The following is a 23,358-nucleotide window of genomic DNA, read 5'->3' as shown; positions in this document are numbered from 1 at the left end:
ATCAGTCTGAAGAAGGGTCTCGACCCACAACGTCGCCCATTCCTTCTCTCCTGAGATGCTGCCTGACCCGCTGAGTTAGTCCAGCATTTTGTGAAGGGATACTAGTAGGACAACTAGGATGGAGGAGGGAGGGAGGCAGGCGTTACTTGAAATTGAAGACGTCAACAATTTGAGAATTGTCCTGTCTCACTCTTAATATACCTTGTGTAAACTAAATGCCCCAAATGCAAGACCTTTTGAAGTATTTTTCCATTGCTGAAGTTCTCTCTGGGTCTCTTTGCTTAGTCTTTGCTGATGCATTTTGCACCAAGGCCTGTTCCATTGCACAGTGATTTATATATGCGATTTAACCTTCAGTAAATAAACGATTTCCTTCCTGCAGATTTAGAAAGATAGAGAGAGTTAGATTTAGCTCTTAGAGCTAAGGGAATCAAGGGATATGGGGAAAAAGCCAGAACGGGGTGCTGATTTTGGATGTTCAGCCATGATCATATTGAATGGCGGTGCAGGCTCGAAGGGCCAAATGGCCTACTCCTGCACCTATTTTCTATGTTTTTAGGAAAAAAGAAGAAAAAAGATTTTGGAAGAACACAAAATCATGGGATGTGGTAGTTCTGGAGTTAAAACTAAATCAATGAAGAAGACAGCAAAAGGTAAGGCTGGATATTACTTACACAGTTGTTGCTTATATGGCATAATAGAAATACAGTACTGTTATTTAGAAGACATATCCATCGCACCGTTAATACTAAAGCATAGTTTACTCTTTGAGTACTATTTTATCCTTATTACCTAATTTTCATTAAGTTTGGTGTTTCCTTTACAATATAGTACAACTGCAACCTCTAACTGGATTAGCATAGATTTCAACACTTTGTGTGTTGCAAATCTTTATCTTCATAGATAAAGGCTCTTCACAGGAAGGCTCTGCGGAGAGTAGTGCGTTCGGCTGAACGCACTATGGGAACTACACTCGCCCCCCTGCAGGACCTATACATCAGGAGGTGCAGATCCAGACCCAGCAACATTATGGGGGACCCCTGCCACCCCAGCAACAGACTGTTCCAGCTGTTACGGTCAGGCAAACGCCTCCGCTGTCACGCTGTGAAAACAGAGAGGATGAGACGGAGTTTCTTCCCACAGGCCATCAGGACTGCTAACTCTCATATCACCAGGGACTAATTTAATTTACTGTATTAATTTATTTTTTGTGTTAATTTTTTTTTTTCTATTCTGTTTTGTAGTTTAGCACAATCCGCAGGCGTTGCCACTTTCATTTCACTGCACATCTTGTATATGTATGTGACAAATAAACTTGACTTGACTTGACTCATAATTTTATAACTCCCCACACAGAGTGTCCTGCGACACTGCAATTCCCTACAAATTCAATTAAAATGTAGCCATTGTGGATTTAAATAAAAACACCACTTTAGTGGATTCCCCTACCACTTATCTGCACTAGAGGTTATCTACTAGAGGGGGAGAGAGAGATAGGCCAAGCAGGAACAATATACATAGAGATGATAGTTCCATTCAAATTTATGTTTTGACAATATGTAAATGTTTAGTTTAGCTTCGAGATACAGCACGGAAACAGGCCCTTTGATCCACCGGGTCCACGCCGACCAGGAATCCCCGCACATTATCACTATCCTACACGCGCAAGGGACAATTTATGACTTTTACCAAGCCAATTTGACCAAATTTTACCAAACCTGTACGTCTTTGGATTGTGGGAGGAAACCTGAGCTCCCGGAGAAAACCCACGCAGGTCTTGGGGAGAACGTATAAACTCCGCTCAGACAGAACTCATAGTCAAGATGGAACCCGGGTCTCTGGCACTGTAAGGCAACAACTCTACTGCCGTGCCACATGCCACCCCTATGTCGTACCATGATGCTCTCCATTGGTCTTGCTCTACCTCCTCTTGTTTCTTCCAGATGAGCAGCGATTTTAACACTTCTGCATTACCCCTTTAATGGGGTGAGCTTTTAGTTTACTGAATCTAAACAAGTTCTATGGATTTGTTGAGATGTTAGATTGATCAACATGGTTTATCAACGTCAACCTCCTGTGAGTCTTGAATGATGGACCAAAATGAACAGAACTAGTGTATCCAGCTGTGGGTCAGCTCATTCCAAGAACAACTCAAAGCGGAAACATATATTCTGGCTTGGTATACAGATCACTGTATCATAATAATCTTATTCAGGCACAAGAAGGGTATGATTCAAATCTGGAAGTGCAGGCCCCAAAAGGAAATAGTTATGAATTGTAAACTAATATGAAAAGATCAAATGTCATCCACTTGAACTAAATCTATAAGATAGTTGATGGAAATGTTTTTTCAAATAAATGTGCCAATGTTAAGGTTTTCAGTGCTGATCAGATGCAAGATTTCATCCAGACAAATGGCAGAAGTACACCACTATATACAGGTATGGGGCTCGCCAACCCTTTACTGTGGATAAACCAGCTATCTGGGCCATAGTATGTGGAGAGTGCACATAAAGGATACAAAATACATTTTTAACAAGGAATACCTACTCCATCCAAGTGGGTTTAGACAACTATACATTGCTGCATATACTAAACACAAACCTGGTATGTGCAGGTACATAGTTCCTTGAAAATGGTGCTGCAGGTAGATAGGCTTTCATCAATCAGGGTATTGAGTATAGAAGTTGGCATGTTACATGGATAGGACAGGTTTGGAGGGATATGGACCAAGCACAGGCAAGTGGGACTAGAGTAGCTGGGACATTGTTAGCCGGTGTGGGCGAGTTGGGCCGAAGGGCCTGTTTCCACACTGTATCACTCTATGACTCTATGACTCTTGTTACAGTTGTACAAGTTTGGAGTATTGTGTTCAGTTTTGGTCACCCTGCGAGAGGAAGGATGTTGTTAAGCTGGAAAGAGTGCAGAGAAGATTTACGAGAATGTTGTCAGGACTTGAGGGCCTGAGCTATATGGAAAGGTTGGCTGGCTAGGACTGTTTTCCTTCGAGCACAGGAAGAAGAGGGGTGATATTATAGAGTTGTATAAGATTCTGAGGGGAATCGATAGAGTAGACGCATAAAGTCTTGTATTCAGAGTGGAGGAATCAAAAACCAGAGGACATAGGATTAAGGGAGCAGGAAAAGATTTAATAGGACCCTGAGGGACAGCTTTTGCACACAGAGGGTGGTGGGTATATGGAACGTGCTGCCAGAGAAGGTAGTTTAAAAGATATTTGGACAGGTACATGGATAGGAGAGTTTTAGAGGGATATGGGCCCCAGGCTGGTGGGACTAATGTAGATGGGGCATTTTGGTCGGCATGGGCAAGTTGGGCCAAAGGTCCTGTTTACAGGCTATCTGATGCTATGACTCTATACCTGATCAAAAGACTTATTGAACTATATTTACAATAATAATGCCTGCTTTTTTTGTATGTGTGCTTTAATTGTACCTTGTACATTGTACATTGGGCCTTGCTGTTAATTGTTTAAATCACGTTTCTGCTTCTTTTACATGTCCTAGAAAATCACCAATGCACAGCTGGGACAGGTAAGAAATAATACCAATAATCCCATTGATTAATTTGGACGATTCATATAAATATTGGATTTGAATTTATCTTCTGCCTTTACTCTTAACTTAACGTTGATCAGATGCACAGCAGTGTAGGTTCCGCAAAGATGGAATCTTTCATAATCCATAAAGTTGCTGATTAACAATCAATGTGTCAACATGCAAATTGCTACTACTGTAGACCATTTAAAAATTAGTCAAGACAGTTACCCTAGCAAGTTACCAATGACAAAAATCATCATCACCGCGGAAAACCTACACCAGTGAAATTTTACAGATATTAGCAGATATGAAATGCACAGAGCAACAAGAAGTCAGCAGAGCCAACTCCCCATCATTGCAACAAAGTGTGGAAACAGACCAAACTCTCTGGGGAAGAACTGGCTGAAACAAGCCAACTTGGATTAGAAGAATATTTCCATGCAACATAAAACACAATATGTTTTATGGTATGAACATTGATTTTCTTCCAATTTCAGGTAACATACACCCCTGGTACTCTCTTTCCACACACACTCATCTGTTCACCTTGTTTTCTTCTCCCACCTTTCCCATCCCCTTGCCTATCTGCTTCTGTCTGCCCCTCATCTTCTACCCATCTGGTTCCATATATCCCTCCCAGCCTCTATCCCATCCCCTTCATACTGCTCTACACTGGCAATGCTCTACACTGGCAATGCTCTACACTGGCAATGCTCTGCACTGGCAATGCTCTACACTGGCAGTGCTCTACACTGGCAATGCTCTACATTGGCAATGCTCTACACTGGCAGTGCTCTACACTGGCAATGCTCTACACTGGCAGTGCTCTACACTGGCAATGCTCTACACTGGCAATGCTCTACACTGGCAATGCTCTAGACTGGCAATGCTCTACACTGGCAATGCTCTACACTGGCAGTGCTCTACACTGGCAGTGCTCTACACTGGCAGTGCTCTACACTGGCAGTGCTCTACACTGGCAGTGCTCTACACTGGCAATGCTCTACACTGGCAATGCTCTAGACTGGCAGTGCTCTACACTGGCAGTGCTCTATACTGGCAGTGCTCTACACTGGCAATGCTCTACACTGGCAGTGCTCTACACTGGCAGTGCTCTACACTGGCAATGCTCTACACTGGCAATGCTTTACACTGGCAATGCTCTACACTGGCAGTGCTCTACACTGGCAGTGCTCTACACTGACAGTGCTCTACACTGGCAATGCTCTACACTGGCAATGCTCTACACTGACAGTGCTCTACACTGGCAGTGCTCTACACTGGCAGTGCTTTACACTGGCAATGCTCTACACTGGCAATGCTCTACACTGACAGTGCTCTACACTGGCAGTGCTCTACACTGGCAATGCTCTACACTGGCAATGCTCTACACTGGCAGTGCTCTACACTGGCAGTGCTCTACACTGGCAATGCTCTACACTGGCAATGCTCTACACTGGCAGTGCTCTACACTGGCAGTGCTCTACACTGGCAATGCTTTACACTGGCAATGCTCTACACTGACAATGCTTTACACTGGCAATGCTTTACACTGGCAATGCTTTACACTGGCAATGCTCTACACTGGCAATGCTCTACACTGGCAATGCTCTACACTGGCAATCTTCCCTCTTCCCTGTCAATCAGGATACAGAGTATAATCCAAAATATCAACCTACAAATTTTTCCTCCGCAGATGCTGCTTGACCCGCTGAGTTCTTTTTGTTATAAATTCCAGCAAGGGCAATCCTTTTTGTTTTCATGATACATTGTTGGAATAACGCGTCCTTATTCTGACACAGTAAATGACTATTCGATCCATTAGGTCCATACTTTGTCCCAGTGGAAATGAAATACGTTCAGGTTTTGAAGATTCGGGTTAATGATGAAGGAAGAACATACAAACAATATAAAATTAATGGAACAAAACATTTATTGAAACGACAATGAAACCTCAAGGAAACAGCAACAAAGCTACAAACAAACATGGAGTCTCACACATCCTTCAATTGCAATTGCAAAGGTTTGTTGCAAACACACATCAGGACTCCTTACAACTGTTTGGACTGAAGATTTCTCAAAGTAATTTGAAGTCTGTGGGTTCTGCTGCGACACGGAATCATGGCCAAGCCTTCAATGCCTCAATTACTCTTTATTATCACATGTACATACCTACAGTGAAATCGTTTTATTGCATACAGTTCAGTAAAGTAGCTCCTTATAGAAGCACATTTGGTTCTTGAACAATTACACACAAATCAAGTAGGGAACTCTTGGAATTGTGTTTGAAATCTAGAAATCCCATAAGATGTTCCAAGCTGATCTTTACCCTGGTCCCAGATCATAAGCCACAACTAATGATAGTAAATCCAAATAAATGATAGCTAATACTTTCAAATTAATCTGTAACACTCTGACTATTCAATCAAGCTAGTAATAAATTATCTCCTCGATCTCTTGGTCATAAAATTCTTCTTGGTAGAGAAGCTAAGATTCTCTTCACAGATACTAATCGTGGTTGACATCAATGCAGCTCAGATGTCGTGGGTGTTCTGTAGCCCCTGAACACGAGCAGTTGAGGGGTAGTCTGTAAGGTGCAGTCCATCAGGAGTTGCCTTTCTGCTCCCTTTGAGAGCTTCAATGTTGACCTTTTGCTACAACAATCCTGTTAATGTTTTGTGGCTACATTGATGGACATGTGACTGAGGTGATTATCAGTCCAGCAGTTACCTTTGTCATGTAGGTAATGCAGCTTCTTCAGACCATCTTGCTTGGCCAATAATATAGTCTAACAGGTGCCAGTGTTTGGAATGGGGCATTGCATCTCCACTTGTGCTTCTGGTGTAAAATCAACTTCAATGTCCTGTACAAGTATAGCCTTTGGACAATTGTAAGTGTTTAGAGATATAGCTTGGAAATAAGCCCTTGGTCCCACTGAAACCACGCCAACCATCGATCACTCCTTCATACTATTTCTATGTTATCCCACTCTCTCATCCACTCCCTACGCACTAGGGGCAATTTCCAGCAGCAAATGAACCTGCACACCAGCACATCCTTACGATGTGCGAAGGAAACCCATGCGGTCCCAGGAAGAACGTGCAAATTCCACACTGACAGCACTCGAGGTCTGGATCAAACCCAGGCCACTGGTGCTGTGAGGCAGTGGCGCTACCAGCTGTGCCACTGTGTGCTTGAAGATCTAGACTGCAGACCTGGCAGAAAATTCATGGCCCAAGAGGCAATAGTGATCCCTACCAACCCCCCCCCCCCCCCCCACTACTCCCCCTCTTCATTTTCCTGAGTCCTGGACTACCTCCAGCAGGCATCTCAGGGATCGGAAAGATACCACCAGCACTGTTTCCACAAACACCTGTAGATTCACTGGGATGCCAGGTGATCCAATGGCAGTACCCACTGCAAGGACAGCTTCCCCACCTTTGAGACTCCAATCACATCCAGTCAGCTCCATTGGGCAGGCCAGGCCACGTCGTCCACATGCCTGACCAGATCCCCAGAGTAGTCGCAATCTCTGTCACTGGAAGAGATTACTCTGTGGACAGACTAGGATGTGCTGGAAGCCTCATTGAAAGAAGGCAACATCTCCACCGACTCATAAGATCATAAGATCATATGATAGGAGCAGAATTAGGCCATTCGGCCCATCACGTCTACTCTGTCATTCAATCATGGCTGATCTATCTCTCCCTCCTAACCCCATTCTCCTGCCTTCCCCCCATAACCTATGAAACCCATACTAATCAAGAATCTATCTGTCTCTGCCTTAAAAATATCCACTGACTTGGCCTCCACAGCCTTCTGTGGCAAAGAATTACACAGATTCACCACCAGATTCACCATGCCTAACTAAAGACTCCTCAGAAACCTTGGCCTCTAACCACTCGAAGTGATAACTGAGCAGATGGCATGGTGTGGAGAACAACCTGCCTCATAGTCGGCCTAGGTATCACTCTGTTGACCCCAGCTGCCAAGCTACAGGACTGGGTCATAGGCTGCCCTGCCCCATCTCTTCAACACAGGCACATCCTTGCATTCACTCCATTGCATTTTTGCGATTTCTTAATCATTCACCACTTCAACTTCAACAAAAATCATGAATTAGTTAGAACACCATTAAAAGGTTTTTTTGTAATTTTTGCATCACCGTTAACACAACAGGGTTTATTTAAATATAAAAATTAAAATAACCTGGTTTATTTTCACCCACATGTTTAGACCGTAATGTTGTATCCTTATTGTTTTGATGTGTTTATGCTTTATTCTTAATTGTTAACTATATGTTTGTGTTGTGAGCGGAGCACCAAGGCACATTCCTTGTATATGCACATACTTGGCCAATAAACTTATTCATTCATTCATTCATTCATTCATTCATTCATAATCCATCTCTGAGTGCAGCTGCAGGTGTCAATCATGATGCTAAAGTCCTGATCAGCAGGGTAGGCTCAACAGGCTGAATGGCCTAATTCTGCTCCTATGTCTTATGGTCCTTACAGTGGAAATTGAAAAGAGTTGTTGGATATTAGCTCTTCAGGATTGGGGGTTTGCACTGGTTCTCATGCATGTGGATGAACTATGACTGGCAGGGAGGAGCAAAAAGGCAAGTTGTCTTTGAGCCGTGCATCTTCTAGCCTTCTGCTAGTGGGAACACTGTAGCTGGTGATCACACCCACATGATAAATAAACCCGGTCCAGAGCAGGGCTGAAAGCACTTTAGACAAAGTCCCCTTTCACTGCTACCCCATCAGAACGAGGAGAATACAAGAGAGGGTGTCGAGTGTTTAATTATCATATGTACTGGGACTGGAACAATGCAATTCTTACTTGCTGCAGCTTTACAGGCCCGTTAACACGATAACGCAACAAAGAATTTCAGATGTTCTGTTTCAGGACATATGACAATAAAACTCTTGACTCTTGAAATAAGTATACAAGCATTATCTTCCAACTGCTTGTATCGCCTTTGTGTTTATTGCTCTTCACAGCGATCAAGGCAGCCATTCTCATCCAGAGGTGGTATCGCCAGTACGTGGCTCGGATGGAGATTCACAGGCGGTGTACCTGGACCATTTTCCAATCCATCGAATATGCAGGGGAGCAGGACCAGATCAAGGTAAGGACGAGGAGACTTCCGCTTTTGGAAATCTCCTACCGCTAGGGTCATTCCAGGCAATGGTGCCTCTTACACACATCTCACAGTTCCCAGACTCAAAGTGCATCGAGATTGTGATGTTTGTACAATGCAGAGGGATAATTAATTGCATCCATTTGACCATGATGGCATATCAAGACCATTTGGGAGCTTTTTGAAAATAGCAATGTGAGACATACACTAACCAATCATACATACCAAACTTAATTTAATAACGTGGGTGTTATGGTGGCGCAGGGGTAAAGTTGCTGCCTTACAGCGGCAGAGATCCGGGTTCAATCCTGACTAGGGGTGCTGTCTGTACGGAGTTCGTACGTTCTTCCCATAACTGTGAGAGTTTTCTTCAGGTGCTCTGGTTTTCTCCCACAGTCCAAAGACATATGGGTTTGTAGGTTAATTGCCTTAGATAATGATTGTAAATTGTCCCTAGTGCGTAGTACAAATACATTGTGTGTAGGATAGTGCTAGTGTATGGGGATCACTGGTCGGCGCAGACTCGATGGGCTGAAGGGCCTGTTTCCGCACTGTGTCTCTAAACTAAACTAAATTGAATTTGCATTGGAAAGCACTGACCTTGGCTCCCTCTAACTGTCCAATCAAAAAAGCTAATGAATAGCTAATGTGAAAAGCAGGAGTTTGACCTATGGTCTCTAATGAGGGGTAACTTTTTCACATAAAGGTTGGTGGATGTATGGAACAAGCTGCCAGAGGAGGTAATTGAGGCTGGGAATATGCCAACGTTTAAGAAGCAGTTAGACAGGTACATGGATAGGACAGGTTTGGAGGGATATGGACCAAACGCATGCAGGTGGGACTAGTGTAGCTGGAACTGTTGGCCGATGTGGGCAAGTTGGGCATAAGGACCTGTTGCCGCACTGTTTCTATGACAGATTCTATGACATCTTGCTTCTATGACATCTTGGTCCATCAGGTCACATTTAGTAGATTCTTAGGTTTAGGTTTAGATTTATAGACCACTGGAATCTCTTCTGGGGTAGGGTGACCTGCACAAAAGGGACTGGTTACATCTTAACTGGAGGGTACCAACATTCGGCAGGCAGGTTTGCTAGAGCTACACGGGTGGGTTTAAACTAAATAGTGGGGGGGGAAGGTTGACAAATTGGAAGTATAAGGACGGAGTTAAAGGGAAAGAAAGTACAGGAAAAGTTCCGAAAGACAGCCGAATTAATGGGACGTAAAGTTCAAGAAGGGATAAGAGAGTAAGGTCAGGTGAAATAGGAACCGGTGTGAGAGGAGAGGCGAATACCGAATTAAAAGTGTTATATATGAATGGGCTAAGTATAATAAATAAAGTGGATGAGCTAAGTGGATGAGCTTGAGGCTCAGTTAGAAATAGGCAAGTATTATGTTGTGGGAATTACAGAGACATGGCTGCAAGAGGATCAGAGCTGGGAACTGAATATTCAGGGGTAAGCATCCTATCGAAAAGACAGACAGTTGGGGAGAGGGGGTGGGGTGGCTCTGTTAGTAAGGAATGAAATTCAGTCCCTTGTGAGGGGTGACATAGAATCAGAAGATGTAGTCATTGTGGATAGAACTGAGAAATTGTAAGAGCAAAAAGACCCTAATGGGAGTTATCTACAGGCCCCCCAAAAAGTAGCCTGGAGATAGGGTGCAAGTTGCATCAGGAGTTAAAAGTAGCATGTAACAAATCTAATGCTTTGGTGGTTATGGGAGATTTCAACATGCAGGTGGACTGGAAAAATCAGGTTGGTACTGGACTTTGGTGGCAAGAATGGGAAGGCAGATTATTATCTGAATGGTGTCAGGTTAGTATAAGGGGAAGTACAACGAGACCTATGTGGCCTTGTGCATCAGTCACTGAAAGTAAGCATGCAGGTACAACAGGCAATGAAGAAAGCTAATGGCATGTTGGCCTTCATAACAAGAGGAGTTGAGTATAGGAGCAAAGAGGTCCTTCTGCAGTTGCACAGGGCCCTAGTGAGACTACACCTGGAGTATTGTGTGCAGTTTTGGGCTCCTAAATTGAGGAAGGACATTCTTGCTATTGAGTGAGTGCAGCGTAGGTTCACGAGGTTAATTCCCAGGATGGCGGGACTGTCATATGATGAGAATGGAGCGACTTGGCTTGTATTCACTGGAATTTAGAAGGATGAGGATATCTTACAGAAACATTTAAAATTATTAAGGGATTGGACACGAGATGCAGAAAACATGTTCCCAATGTTGGGCTAGTTCAGAACCAGGGGCCACAGTTTAAGAATAAGGGTTCGGCCATTTCGAACTGAGATGAGGAAAATCTTTTTCACCCAGAGAGTTGTGAATTTGTGGAATTCTCTGCCTCAGAAGGCAGTGGAGGCCGTTTCACTGGATGCATTCAAAATAGCTCTTAGGGCTAGCAGAATCAAGGGATATGGGGAGAAGGCAGGAACGGGGTACTGACTGTGGATGATCAGCCATGATCACATTGAATGGCGGTTCTGGCTCGAAGGGCCGAATGGTCTACTCCTGCACCTATTGTGTAAGCATCTATGTATCTATGTATCTATGTATCAATGCTCTTTTCATTCAGAGCCCCGTTTCCAGCAGCAGTGATTTTTAAATTCTGTTTTGCAGCTCCATAACTTCTTCAGCTGTTTGATGGACCATTTTACTCCGGCTTGCGGCAATGAGCGTAAGTTTATTTAAAACTGCTGATCAACATGCCATCAAACATTCTTCTGTAACGGAAATCTAAATATTTTCAGTCCTGTTTCATCCAATAACAATGTGCAAAAATCATCAGCAAACTGGCAGAGAACAAAGGGAAACGATAATTACACAAGACTGGAGGAAGGATTAATGTTGGGATCACCGTTATTCATATTTCTGACCTAAATTATCCAGGCCCAAAATCTGCAGATAATACCAAACATAGAAGTGAGTGATGACGATGATGGTGATGAAAAATGCAAGATAAGACATGGTGATATTAAAAAGAGATGAATTTCTAAATACTCTTATGTTGAAACTTTCTGACTGGGCAGATGAGCATGTAACTCAGTATCCTGGTGAGGTCATATTAATGCTGCCTAGTATTCTACAACTGTTCACAGGCGTGCCGTGGATTATCTGTATGTGATACGTATTTCTGCAGTGTCAGCATGAGGACATGGTTAAAATGGTCAGACGGTTTAAACCCACAACTCTTTCAGAGGTAATAACTGTGCAAAAAAAAAGGAATATCTTTTCTCCGATTTTAGGGTCTCATCACATGTGCAGTTATGACCTCTGATTGGAAATTTTGGAAACGTCATTTATTTCTGAGGAAATAAATTCTTCAATTTAAAAGAACACCGTCTTAAATAATTAGGTCCACGTCAAATCAAGTGAAGTTTATAGTCAAAAGCACAAGTGCAGTGAGCTACGGGCACAATGAAAATATTGCTTGTGGCAGCATCACAGGCACAGAGACAACACATAAAAACAGACATTATACATAAATTACACATAAATTCTACAAGACAGTGAAAAGAAAAATACATTACATTAGTGTAAAACACAATTAGAAAACATGTTTATGATAGTGCAAGGGATGATCTGTGGTATTGTGTTGCTGCTGAGGTCGGATTAGGGTTGTGCAGGTTGGTTCAAGCACATGATAGTTGTAAGATGGTAGCTGTTGTGTGAGACTTCAGGTTACTGTATCTCCTGCCTGATAGGAGCAGTGAGAATTGTGCATGGCCCGGATGGTGGGGAGCCTTGATGATGGATGCCATCTTCTTGAGGCGACACCTCAGGTAGATGTTTTCAATGGTGGGGAGGGTGTGGCCCATGTAAGGATGCCTATCAAGAACTTTGTGCTGTGCGTCAAAGGGTGTCCAAAGGTCCTTGTGCTGTAGCTTTGTAATACTGAAGCTTCCGCACAGAGATGTGGAAAATGGACAGGAAAGTTAATGTTATTCTACATCAAGTTCAGTGAATGGTAGAACAGGCTTGAAGGCTGACTGGGGTATCCCAATTGAATTACGTCAATTCAGTCTGTAGTTATCAGCACTGAGATGAACTAAATGCAGCAATATAAGCAAAGTTCAAGAAGCGAAATGGTAGCGTTTGGCTTGGTTGTTCCAAGAATTTTCATTGAAATAAGGCAGCAGTAAAAGTTGCAAAGGAAACACAAGGAAGGGCAGATGGTGGAATCGAGAAAAAAAAACAAAGTGCTGGAGGAATTCTGCAGGTCAGGCAAGAGAGAAAATGGACAGACGATGTTTCAGGATCAGGGAGTTTCTTCTGGCTGAATAGTTATAGCAACAAAAATAGCTTTCAATGGTGAATTAAGGCACAGAAACATTCCTCAGGTAACTTAATACTTGCCTTCCATCACAGTGAGGAATATGGGGAATCCATTGTGGTGAATGTTTATGTTAACTTTTATGTAGTTGTGTGTTTTGTTGCTTTTTCAGTATGGCTGTATGGTAATTTGCATTTCACCATACGTGGTACACGTGACAACAAAAGACCTTTGAAACCTTTGAACCCTTTGATTTGGTATCAAACAATGCAATTTTCAAAAAACAAAAGATTTGTGCCTTAAGGGTTTAGAAACAACCGCTGAGTCAGAAATGTTTATGTAGAAGTCATAAATCTCAAAATGTACAAGGTAAAGAAATCTTTAATTTGTGTCTATTTTGAAGTTAGAGCTCGGAGGCAAATTGAGCCAATTGATATGTAGAATTAGAATGTGGCGCATTGTACTTGGATCATGGTTGGCAAATGTCATCTTTTACATCTTCTCTGCAGAAGGTTTTATTTCCCACATTATTACTCAGACAGATGAGACATGTAAGGATAATCAGTCTGCCTATGATAACATCGAGGTTTCAGACTCTTATGTTGGCCCCCAACTCTGCTTCCCTCTGACACCTGCACATGCCACTGCCTTACTAGAAGCCTTCAAAGAAAAACAAGTAAGTGATGATGTATTCACTATCAATGTTCCGTAAATATATTGCTAAATCCTAGTATCACTGAGGAGGAAATTGGATGCCAAGTGTAATGGGCAACAATCTGATATCTCTGCCACAGAAGGCAGTGGAGGCCAATTCACTGGATGTTTTCAAGAGATAGTTAGATAGAGCTCTTCGGGCTAACAGAATCAAGGGATATGGGGAGAAAGCAGGAACGGGGTACTGATTTTGGACGATCAGCCACGATCACATTGAATGGTGGTGCTGGCTCGAAGGGCCAAATGGCCTACTCCTGCACTTATTTTCTATGTTTCTATGTTTCAATCAACTGTTCTATATTGCTGTGTGCATAAATGCAAGTCATTTGTTTTTACAGATGTAAAATGGGAATTAAACCATGCCAGCATTTTACCAGATGTCAAATTTATCACGACTGAAACAGAGCAGGGTAGTCTCTTTACATCGCAAAAGGCTTGAAGCTGCAGGACCAGAAAGGGCATGTTTTAATAATACAGGTCCACCATCGATTTTTCAGCAACTGGAGTTTCGGCACCTCCTTTAATCGAGACACAATTACAAGAGCGCACTTGAAATCTCCCCCGGATGTCTCCCCGAAAATATAGCACCTTGGCGGTCGATCTTGGGATTTCCGCAGCCAATTGAAGGATCGAATTTGCTCCTTGTAGCTGGGACTTTGGAACTTTGGCCCGGCTGAAACTGGCAGATCTGTTTCCTTAGCGACTTCTGAGGCCGACATTGCAGAGGCTGTAACCTCTGTTGGTCTGGCAAAACGGCTAATCCAGAAAGGCTCTGGAACCATGGGTGACTGAAAATTGGTGGTGGACCTGCATGTACATATGTATATGCACATTTTACATTTCTTTATGTGTTTAATATAGATTCATAGTATTGTAACATCATAAAGACGTACTAAAAGGCTGTTGCGGTGCTTGTCTTTGTATTCAGAGCCTTAGAATACAAGGGGAAGAGGAAAGTTGTGGTCTTCACCATAGTTTAATATGAGCAGTTCTGGGGCTTAGAGAGAAAGCAGCTTAGATTTACCAAGGGTTATATAACGAGGAAACACTAAAAAAAAAAGATTATATTCACAGAATCTCACATAATTTTAATTTAAGTTTTCAAAACTTCATGGCAGAGCAAGTGCTGGATAAAAATAAACAATGTCTGCTAGTTTCCCAGCCTGCCTTCCCAGGGTGATATTATGGAACACTTCTACCACACGGCTTGGCAGAGGTTTGGCCCTTTCTTCTGCAAACAGTACAGGATGAAAGATCAATTATACAAAAGATAGCCATTAAAGGATATCGGGCACAGTGATGTGTGTGTTTTGGTGAAAAGGCTCAAAGGGTGGAATGGATATTCATTTCCCCCTGTTCCTGGTACAGGCATCATGACCGAATTCCAGCAAAAGCTAAATGCGTTCATTTGCACATGGATGTGTCTTCATGTGAGTGTCTGGAGTGTATGTATATGTGTGTGTGTGTGCATCTGTCTGAGTGCATCTGGCTGAGTGAGTCTGTCATGTGAGTGTGTGTGTGAGAGAGTCTGGTATGTGTGTGTGCATGTGTGTGCATGTGAGTGTGCAAATCTGCTCTGTGTGTGTGCATGTGTATTTGAGTGTGTGTGCGTGTGTGCATCTGCATGTGTGTGATTCTGCTGTGTGTGTGTGTGTGAATCTGTTGTGTGTATGCGTGTGAATGTGAGTGTGAGTGTGTCCTGTCTCCTAAATACCTTTTCCCATGAAGACTGTACTAAGAACACAAGGACATATCTTACAGACTCAACCCAAGGCTTCATGTTGATAGCTACAAGGAGTGACAGAATGTACTTGATAAGGGACTGAAGGAAGGTGCCCACCTTTTGTCCATGAATGCTTTATAATGTGCATTGTTCTAATGGTTTGCCATGTATTCCTGCAATCACTAAAACACTGACGTTTCTCCCAGCAGCAACTTCATGCTCGCTACGTATTGCAACTTCTGAATGAGGCCAGGAAACATCTGGAGCATTTACCAAACATCAACCAGATCTCTACCTGCTACAGTAAAGAGATCACTATTTGTGGTAAGCAGTGATGTCCACTGGACAACTGAAAGGAGATTTGTGAATTTATGACCTCTCTGTTAATTATTTGTCAAATCAAATTTATACATGAAGAAATAATTCAGCTGAAATGTTTGAATGGATTTGAGAGCCTTGGCTTACTACTCAATTGATGTTATTGCATGTTTTGCTTACAGCTTGTAACTCAGTTTAATGCAATTGTTATTTTAGAAAAGATTAGAACAGTGTGCCACAGTGGGAGGCTATTCATCCCATTTGAAATTGTGTTAGCTCTGTCAAAGAGCAACCCACCTGGACCTACGCTTTTGCTTTTTCTATATGTCACCCACTCCATTTCTTCTTGTAATGATTTAAATCACACTTTTTTGTGACTTGGGGCGTTGATCCCTGCCTTATCGCCATTTTGTCTTTAGTTTAGCTTAGTTTAGTATAGTTTAGTTTAGTTTAGTTTAGAAATGCAGCGCGGAAACAGGCCCTTCAGCCCACTGGGTCCGTGTCGACCAGCAACCCCCGCATATTAACAGTATCCTACACACACTAGGGCCAATTTTAACATTTACCAAGCCAATTTACCTATATACCTGTACGTCTTTGGAGTGTGGGAGGAAACCGAAGATCTCGGAGAAAACCCACGCGGCCACAGGGAGAACGTACAAACTCCGTACAGACAGCACCTGTAGTCGGGATCGAACCCAGGTCTCCGGCGCTGCAAGCACTGTAAGGCAGCAACTTTACCGCTGCGCCATCGTGCCGCCCATTCTTTCCCCTTTGCTAGGGCCTTGGGCTGCCAATACATTGACCATCCAGTCTTGGTGTCATTGGTGTCTAGGTTGTGAGAAGAGTTCCACTGTCAGTTAGGTTATGTAGAAGTTAATTTAGCCTTTTCCAAAATATAAAAATAGCTTCTAGAGTAGGAAAAGTTGGAAATTCACATCAAGTCAGTTACCTGTGAAAGGAAAGAAGGTATGAAACTTTGGAAATAATTTATTCTTTTCTGTTCAAGTATCATGAAAAATCAAATAATTGTTTCTTCTTCTGTGGAATTTACAGGTGATTTACATGGAAAATTGGATGATTTATTTTTAATATTCTACAAGGTATGACATTTCAAAGCTGATTGCTAATGTACTTAATGCATGCCGTTGTTTTAGAAAGCAGCATGATTCTTTAATATTATTTTAATGGTCTATATTAATCTATCCCACCACTGATACCTTATTTTCCTGATCAGTTTTTAGTTATATTTGGAATTAAAACATCTTAATCATAACAGAATTAAAAATTGATAAAATTCCCAACTACAGAACCATCCATTGGAATTATTTTATTTACATTTTTCTGGGTAAAATTACAATGAGCTTTTTCTCCCGCTGTGAACAATATACATTTCCTCCTAAGTACTCCAACAGATTTTGCATTTGGGTTGTTGAATCGATATAATGATTCCCTCTCACAAATCTAATTGAACATAAGACTCAAAGAGTCATGGAGTTGTGCAGAACAGAAATGGGCCCTTTGGTCAGCTATTACCATGCCAAACTATTTGCTAATTTACACTAACACCATCAGCCTACAATAGGTCCAGTATCATACTAGGCCTTACCAATTTAAGTGTCTGTCTAAAACATTGTAATTGTATCTGATTCCACCACTTCTCTGGCAGTTCGTTCCAGATAGAAACTTCTCTCTATGTATAAAAACCTTACCCTTCAGATCCCCTTTAAAATCCCTTCCTTGCAACTTAAAGCTATGCCTTATCGTTTTTTATTCCCATACCATGGGGAAATGATTTTGACTATCTACCCTATCTATGCTTCTCTACCCTATCTATGCCTCTCATAATCCTATATACATATCAGACCAATTCCTCAACATCCTTTTGTTCCAGGGAAAAATAGTTAGTCTCTGCCCATAACTTGTCCTCCAACCAAGCGTCATCTTGGTGGATCTTCTCTGCACTACAGTGCATTCAGAAAGTATTCAGACCCCTTCACTTTTTCCACATTTTGCTACGTTACAGCCTTATTTTAAAATGGATTCAATTCTTATTTTTTTATCACCAATCTACACACAATACTCCATAATTTAAAAAAATGAAAACAGGTGTTTAGAAGTTTTTGCAAAGTAATTAAAAAGAAATAACTGAAATAAATGAGATCGCTGGTCGGCACGGACTCGGTGGGCTGAAGGGCCTGTTTCCACACTGTATCTCTAAATTAAACTAAACTAAGAAATGCAAAGACTCAGACACTGTGTATATTCAGGATTGGGATAGACAGATTTTTAAAGTTATTGGAGAATTAAAGGTAATCTAGGCAGTATTTCTGCTTCCTGTCTCTGTGGGACTGCCATGCATCTATAGCCACCCGGGTACTTGATTATAGGTATGTAACATTTGCACATTATGCCACTTTTGAATTACCTGTTTGTATGACAAATAGGTTGTGTGTTACTACACCTATTGTTATTGATGTACAATTTCTCATTGTTTGAACTTTTTTTCCCCTTGAACAGAATGGACTTCCATCCCCAGAGAAGGTGTATGTCTTTAATGGAGACTATGTTGACAGAGGGAAGCATTCTATAGAGATTCTGCTGATCTTGTTTGCATTTCTACTCATCTATCCAAAGGGAGTCTACTTAAACAGAGGAAACCATGAAGATTATATCATCAATTTAAGGTGCCATTGTTTGTTAGAGATCCCGGGTTTTCTCAGTTTTTTCCCGACAGACTTTGTACTCACATCCTGTCATTGTTACAATGAATGGAATAAGTAAACTACTGGTTTCAGAACAGGAAAAAAAGGTCTTTCACTGCTTTAAAGCCCCTCATGCCATTTGGAAACAGAGTAGAGATCCGCTATTTTTGAAATTGGTATTGTGGGACTTCAGGCTTTGATTAAATAAGAATCTACTACTTCTTGCAGTAGAGTGTCAATCTTCCATCAAAAGAGGTTAAGGAACACATTTTATTTCCAAAGGGATTTACTGTTTCTTAGCCCTTTGGATGAAAATATAATTTCTAACTTCCTCCCTGGCAGATTTGTTCCAATTTTACAGTTCATTAAAGAGCCTATCATTGCTTCCAAATCCCAGGAAGGCTAATTTCACAGTGTCAATAACAATAACTTTGTCAATAACTTTCTAAAACAGAGAAAACTATTTTTGCTGCATACCCTGTCTATTCCTGTCAAGTTACTAAAATGTATCAAATTACCACTTAACCTTTTTTCCAGGTAACACAAATAATCTATACTCGTAATTTAATAAAACCCATGGGTTACCTATGGTAGATATTTGGATATTAAGGGAATGAAGGGATATGGAGTTAAAGTGGGATTGTGGCCTAGTGTTGTTTCCAAACTGTTTTTATTACTCAGGATTCAATCCAACAAAGCTTAGATGGGTATGGGTGAGCACTGCACAATTCCATTTATAAATTGCTTCCAACAATTTGAAGTAGATAATGAGTAGTTTAAAATAGGACAAATATTGCCAATAGCCTTCCACTTCTTGAAATCCGTTTTTTCAATTATAGCAATATTTCACTTTTTCAGATATGGTTTCACGAAGGAAGTGATGCAAAAATACCAGGTAAATATTTGAATTATTTCTGTGATTTTCCTGCAGAGCATTGATAAAGATATCACAGCAGCTCAAATGCTTTACGTTACAAGCGTTTTTATAATTGTTTTAGGTGCATGGAAGTAGGATATTGAAATTACTCCGGAGTGTATTCAGTTGGTTGCCTTTGGCCACTGTTATCGATGAGAAGGTGTTGATTATACATGGGGGCATTTCAGAAACAACAGATTTGAATTTTCTGGGCAAGATTGACAGACACAAGGTAAGATAACACTGAAGATCTGAATCTTTTTTTAAAAAACACATTATTTTATTTTGTGAAAAATACAAGTATTATTTTCTGTAACGTGGCATTATTTTTATTGAAATATGCTGTAATGCATCAGTCCATCAACAAAGCTCACTCCTTCATGTCCCTAGAACCTCGACCAAGCTTCAGACTTTCTGGATCTTTGTTCTCCTCCAGTTCTGACCGCCTTACGTCCACTAATTTCATACCGCTGCCATTGGTAGCTGTGTTCTCAGATAATCTGGATCCTGCTCCAGAATTCCTTCTCCAAACTCCTTAAGATCTTTTTGCTCACCAGGGATACCTCTCAAAACCTATCAGAGACGAAAAGCTGGAGTAACTCAGTGGGACAGGCAGCATCTCTGGAGAGAAGGAATGGGTGACGTTTCAGGTCGAGACCCTCCTTCAGACTGAAAACCAATCATTCCTTCTCTCCAGAGATGCTGCCTGTCCCACTGAGTTACTCCAGCATTTTGTGCCTGCCTTTCATGTTTTTGGCCATCTGTATTAGAATTTCACTTTGTGGTTCAATATGTTTCCAAAATGTTTTTATTGATACCATTTATGCTCAATACTTTAAATGCAAACCGTTACTATTCGGTGAGACACATCAAATGCAAACTTTTAAAGAGGCAGACACACCGAAAGAAGTTTTTTTTCTAATTACAAACTTATCCACTTATGACAGTACGTTTCAATGCTGAGGCCGCCTGGAAGAAAGGGAATTGAATGGCACAAGCATGTTTCAGGGCAGGAGCAGATCTGTGCTGGGAGCAGTGAGCATAACGTGAAGCTCAATCAAACACCAAGGAAGAATACAGACTCAGATGTCCTTAGACTTCATTCCCACACGAACAACATGAGCAAGAGTTCTAGCACGTTATCCGTAAAGAAAAAAGAAATCACAAAGACAGTGCATCGCTCGGTCGAAGAAGAATTAGAAAAATGCCGCAGACAAGTGGGCTTCAGCAACGTGTATGAAGATTCTAAGTCAATGACTGTGCCAGATTCAGTCTCAGATGAGCATGAAAGGAGACAGGTAAGTCTCATCATGTAAATGCTTGCAAATGCACGTTGGTCATAGATTAGCATCAGTAAATGATTGAACTATGTGACTCTAAAGTGAGAAACTGTGAAGTGGTGATATTTGTTTCCATGAAAAGTGCTTGAATCAGATGATTTGAAAGGTCCCCTTCATCTGAACCAGCCTAGCGATTTGTTTTGAGATGGGAACACTGTAAATTCATTATGGCCATATTCTGATGTGAATGTTGGGGTGTGCCCACCTGCAAACTCTAGTGGCAATTTGATCAAACCATTTGGGCTTGAGAAGGGATGTTGTCCCCATGCTCTCTCTCATCATCAGGCTAATTGCTGGGTTGGTGCAGGAATGGCTGGGAGAGGACAATGGCACTCAGTTCCCACCACCACCACACCACCCAACATAAATCTGAGAAGTGTCTGTATTTTAATGATACTCTCAAATGATACTCTCAAAAGTGTCTGTATTTTAATGATACTCTCAAGTTTTTTTGCATCAACTTTAAAATTGTTATTTTGTTCTATGTTTGCAATAACTCTGATGAAAGGACGTTAAAAGGGGTTGAGAATCATTTAACAGGCTTGACAGGTCATCTGGCGACTTAAAACATTCTTCCTTCTCTCGAGATCGTGGACATTTTATGGAGTGACCCAATGCACCAGGAAGGCTGCATCACAAACTCAGCCAGAGGAGGTGGGTGCTACTTTGGACCTGATGTAACAGAGAAGATTCTGCGGAAACACAATTTACAGCTCCTCATCAGGTCCCATGAGTGTAAACAAGAGGGCTACGAGTACTGCCACAACCAAAAGGTATGAATGTGCGTCCATTAAGCCCAATGAAAAAGAAACGTCACTGCCAGCCCATCTCAAAGTAAGATACAAAGTGCTTGGGTGAAGAAGAGTCCAAACCCGAAAAGTCGGTTATCCATGTCTTCCAGAGATGCTGCCTAACCTACTGAGTTACTCCAATACTTTGTGTTTTATTCAGTCCAGCATCTGCAGTTCCTTATATCACTCTTAAGTAAAACTGGTCATAATGCGTCACCACCACAGTCCCACCAGTCTCTAACTAATGGGTTCTGATCTTGATCACTTACTATACCGTCAGGATCAAAATAATCAAAGAACAACACGTAATGCTGAGACACTGCACAAAATAAACTGGAACAAGCATAGTAATCAAAAATGAATGAGGGAAGTTTTAAGGTATGATTACATAAAATCAATCAATGATACCCAACATGTTCGCTCAAATGCTGGGATATGGCCCTTCCTTTTTGAAGGCATCAATCTTAATGTACCACTGCAAATCCCGGGAGAGCAGACTGACAGAGTAGGTGCTGCTGTGTTCCCATTGTTCCAGTGACCCAGGCTCAACCATGACCTTTGCACATTCTCCCCGAGACCACGTGGGCTTCCATCTGGTGCTCTGGTTTCCTCCCACACCTCAAAAACCTGCAGGCTAATGGGTAAAATGGATTCTGTAAAATACTTTGAGCAAGGTTCAGCAGTTGGAGAGCTCGGTTACAGGGAAATAAGGTGGGGGGGGGGGGGGGGGGGGGGGTGGAATGGGATGGATGGTATAGATGGAGTTGCTGCGAGAGCCAGCACACTATGCTGTGAGAAATTGTCAATCCCTCAATTTATGGTATACTAGACCAAGTGGACCCGTTGGGCCCAAACCTCTCCTGCATTGGTGCAGCACCCTCTCCTCCACCCTCCCCTCCCTCCTCCACCCCTCCCCCCCCCTTCCTCCCCCCCTTCCTCCCCCTCTCCCTCCCCCCTCCCCTACCCCCCTCCCCTCCCCTCCCTCCACCCCCTCCCTCTCTACCTCCCCCTCCCTCCCCTCCCCCTCTCCCCTCCACCCCTCTCCTCCCCTTCCCCTTCCCTTCCCCCTTCCCCTCCCCCCACTCCATCCCCCTCAACCCCCATTATCCTCCCTCCTCCCCCTCCCTCCCCCTCCCCCTCCCTCCCCCCTCCCTCCCAATGAGATAGATTTAAACCTTAAAATATGAATAACTTAAAAAATATAACACCAATTTCAATGAAACTTCTTCCATTAGCACCAAAGGAACGACGGTGAGTAAGGTGGGCCTAAAATTGTGGTGCTATCGTGTACCGTTTTGGTTGTGGTTCGGGAACAAACAAACAAGAGTTTTAGTATATAGACAATAGACAATAGACAATAGACAATAAACAATAGGTGCAGGAGTAGGCCATTCAGCCCTTCGAGCCAGCACCGCCATTCAATGCGATCATGGCTGATCACTCTCAATCAGTACCCCGTTCCTGCCTTCTCCCCATACCCCCTCACTCCGCTATCCTTAAGAGCTCTATCCAGCTCTCTCTTGAAAGCATCCAACGAACTGGCCTCCACTGCCTTCTGAGGCAGAGAATTCCACACCTTCACCACTCTCTGACTGAAAAAGTTCTTCCTCATCTCCGTTCTAAATGGCCTGTCCCTTATTCTTAAACTGTGGCCCCTTGTTCTGGACTCCCCCAACATTGGGAACATGTTTCCTGCCTCTAATGTGTCCAATCCCCTAATTATCTTATATGTTTCAATAAGATCCCCCCTCATCCTTCTAAATTCCAGTGTATACAAGCCCAATCGCTCCAGCCTGAGTACTGCCCACACAAATGAACTTCCCTAATGCCACAGGGTCCAGTAGGATGGGAAACTGCTTGGCCAAATTA

At 42.3% G+C, this 23,358-nt stretch overlaps 1 protein-coding gene across 3 annotated transcripts in view; it reads left to right on the top strand.

Moving 5' to 3' along the window:
• Positions 1-23,358, top strand: part of LOC144594858 (serine/threonine-protein phosphatase with EF-hands 2-like) — a 46,710-nt gene that overhangs the window by 8,717 nt on the left and 14,635 nt on the right. The window contains exons 3-14 of one of the 3 annotated variants that reach the window (XM_078401773.1): positions 560-653; positions 3,525-3,551; positions 8,564-8,691; positions 11,329-11,386; positions 13,492-13,658; positions 15,629-15,743; positions 16,794-16,840; positions 18,258-18,424; positions 19,301-19,337; positions 19,441-19,590; positions 20,306-20,656; positions 21,286-21,471. In XM_078401773.1, the coding sequence (XP_078257899.1) occupies positions 599-653; positions 3,525-3,551; positions 8,564-8,691; positions 11,329-11,386; positions 13,492-13,658; positions 15,629-15,743; positions 16,794-16,840; positions 18,258-18,424; positions 19,301-19,337; positions 19,441-19,590; positions 20,306-20,656; positions 21,286-21,471 (1,488 nt within the window). In that variant the 5' untranslated portion in view covers positions 560-598. Of the gene's footprint in view, positions 1-509; positions 654-3,524; positions 3,552-8,563; positions 8,692-11,328; positions 11,387-13,491; positions 13,659-15,628; positions 15,744-16,793; positions 16,841-18,257; positions 18,425-19,300; positions 19,338-19,440; positions 19,591-20,305; positions 20,657-21,285; positions 21,472-23,358 lie in introns of all 3 variants that reach the window. The other 2 variants (XM_078401782.1, XM_078401791.1) reach the window with 2 other exon arrangements.

Source organism: Rhinoraja longicauda, chromosome 1 (assembly GCF_053455715.1).
Source record: "Rhinoraja longicauda isolate Sanriku21f chromosome 1, sRhiLon1.1, whole genome shotgun sequence".
Taxonomy (NCBI): Eukaryota; Metazoa; Chordata; class Chondrichthyes; order Rajiformes; family Arhynchobatidae; genus Rhinoraja; species Rhinoraja longicauda.
Note: the sequence above shows the minus strand (reverse complement) of the source record. Positions and strands in the feature narration are given on the sequence as shown.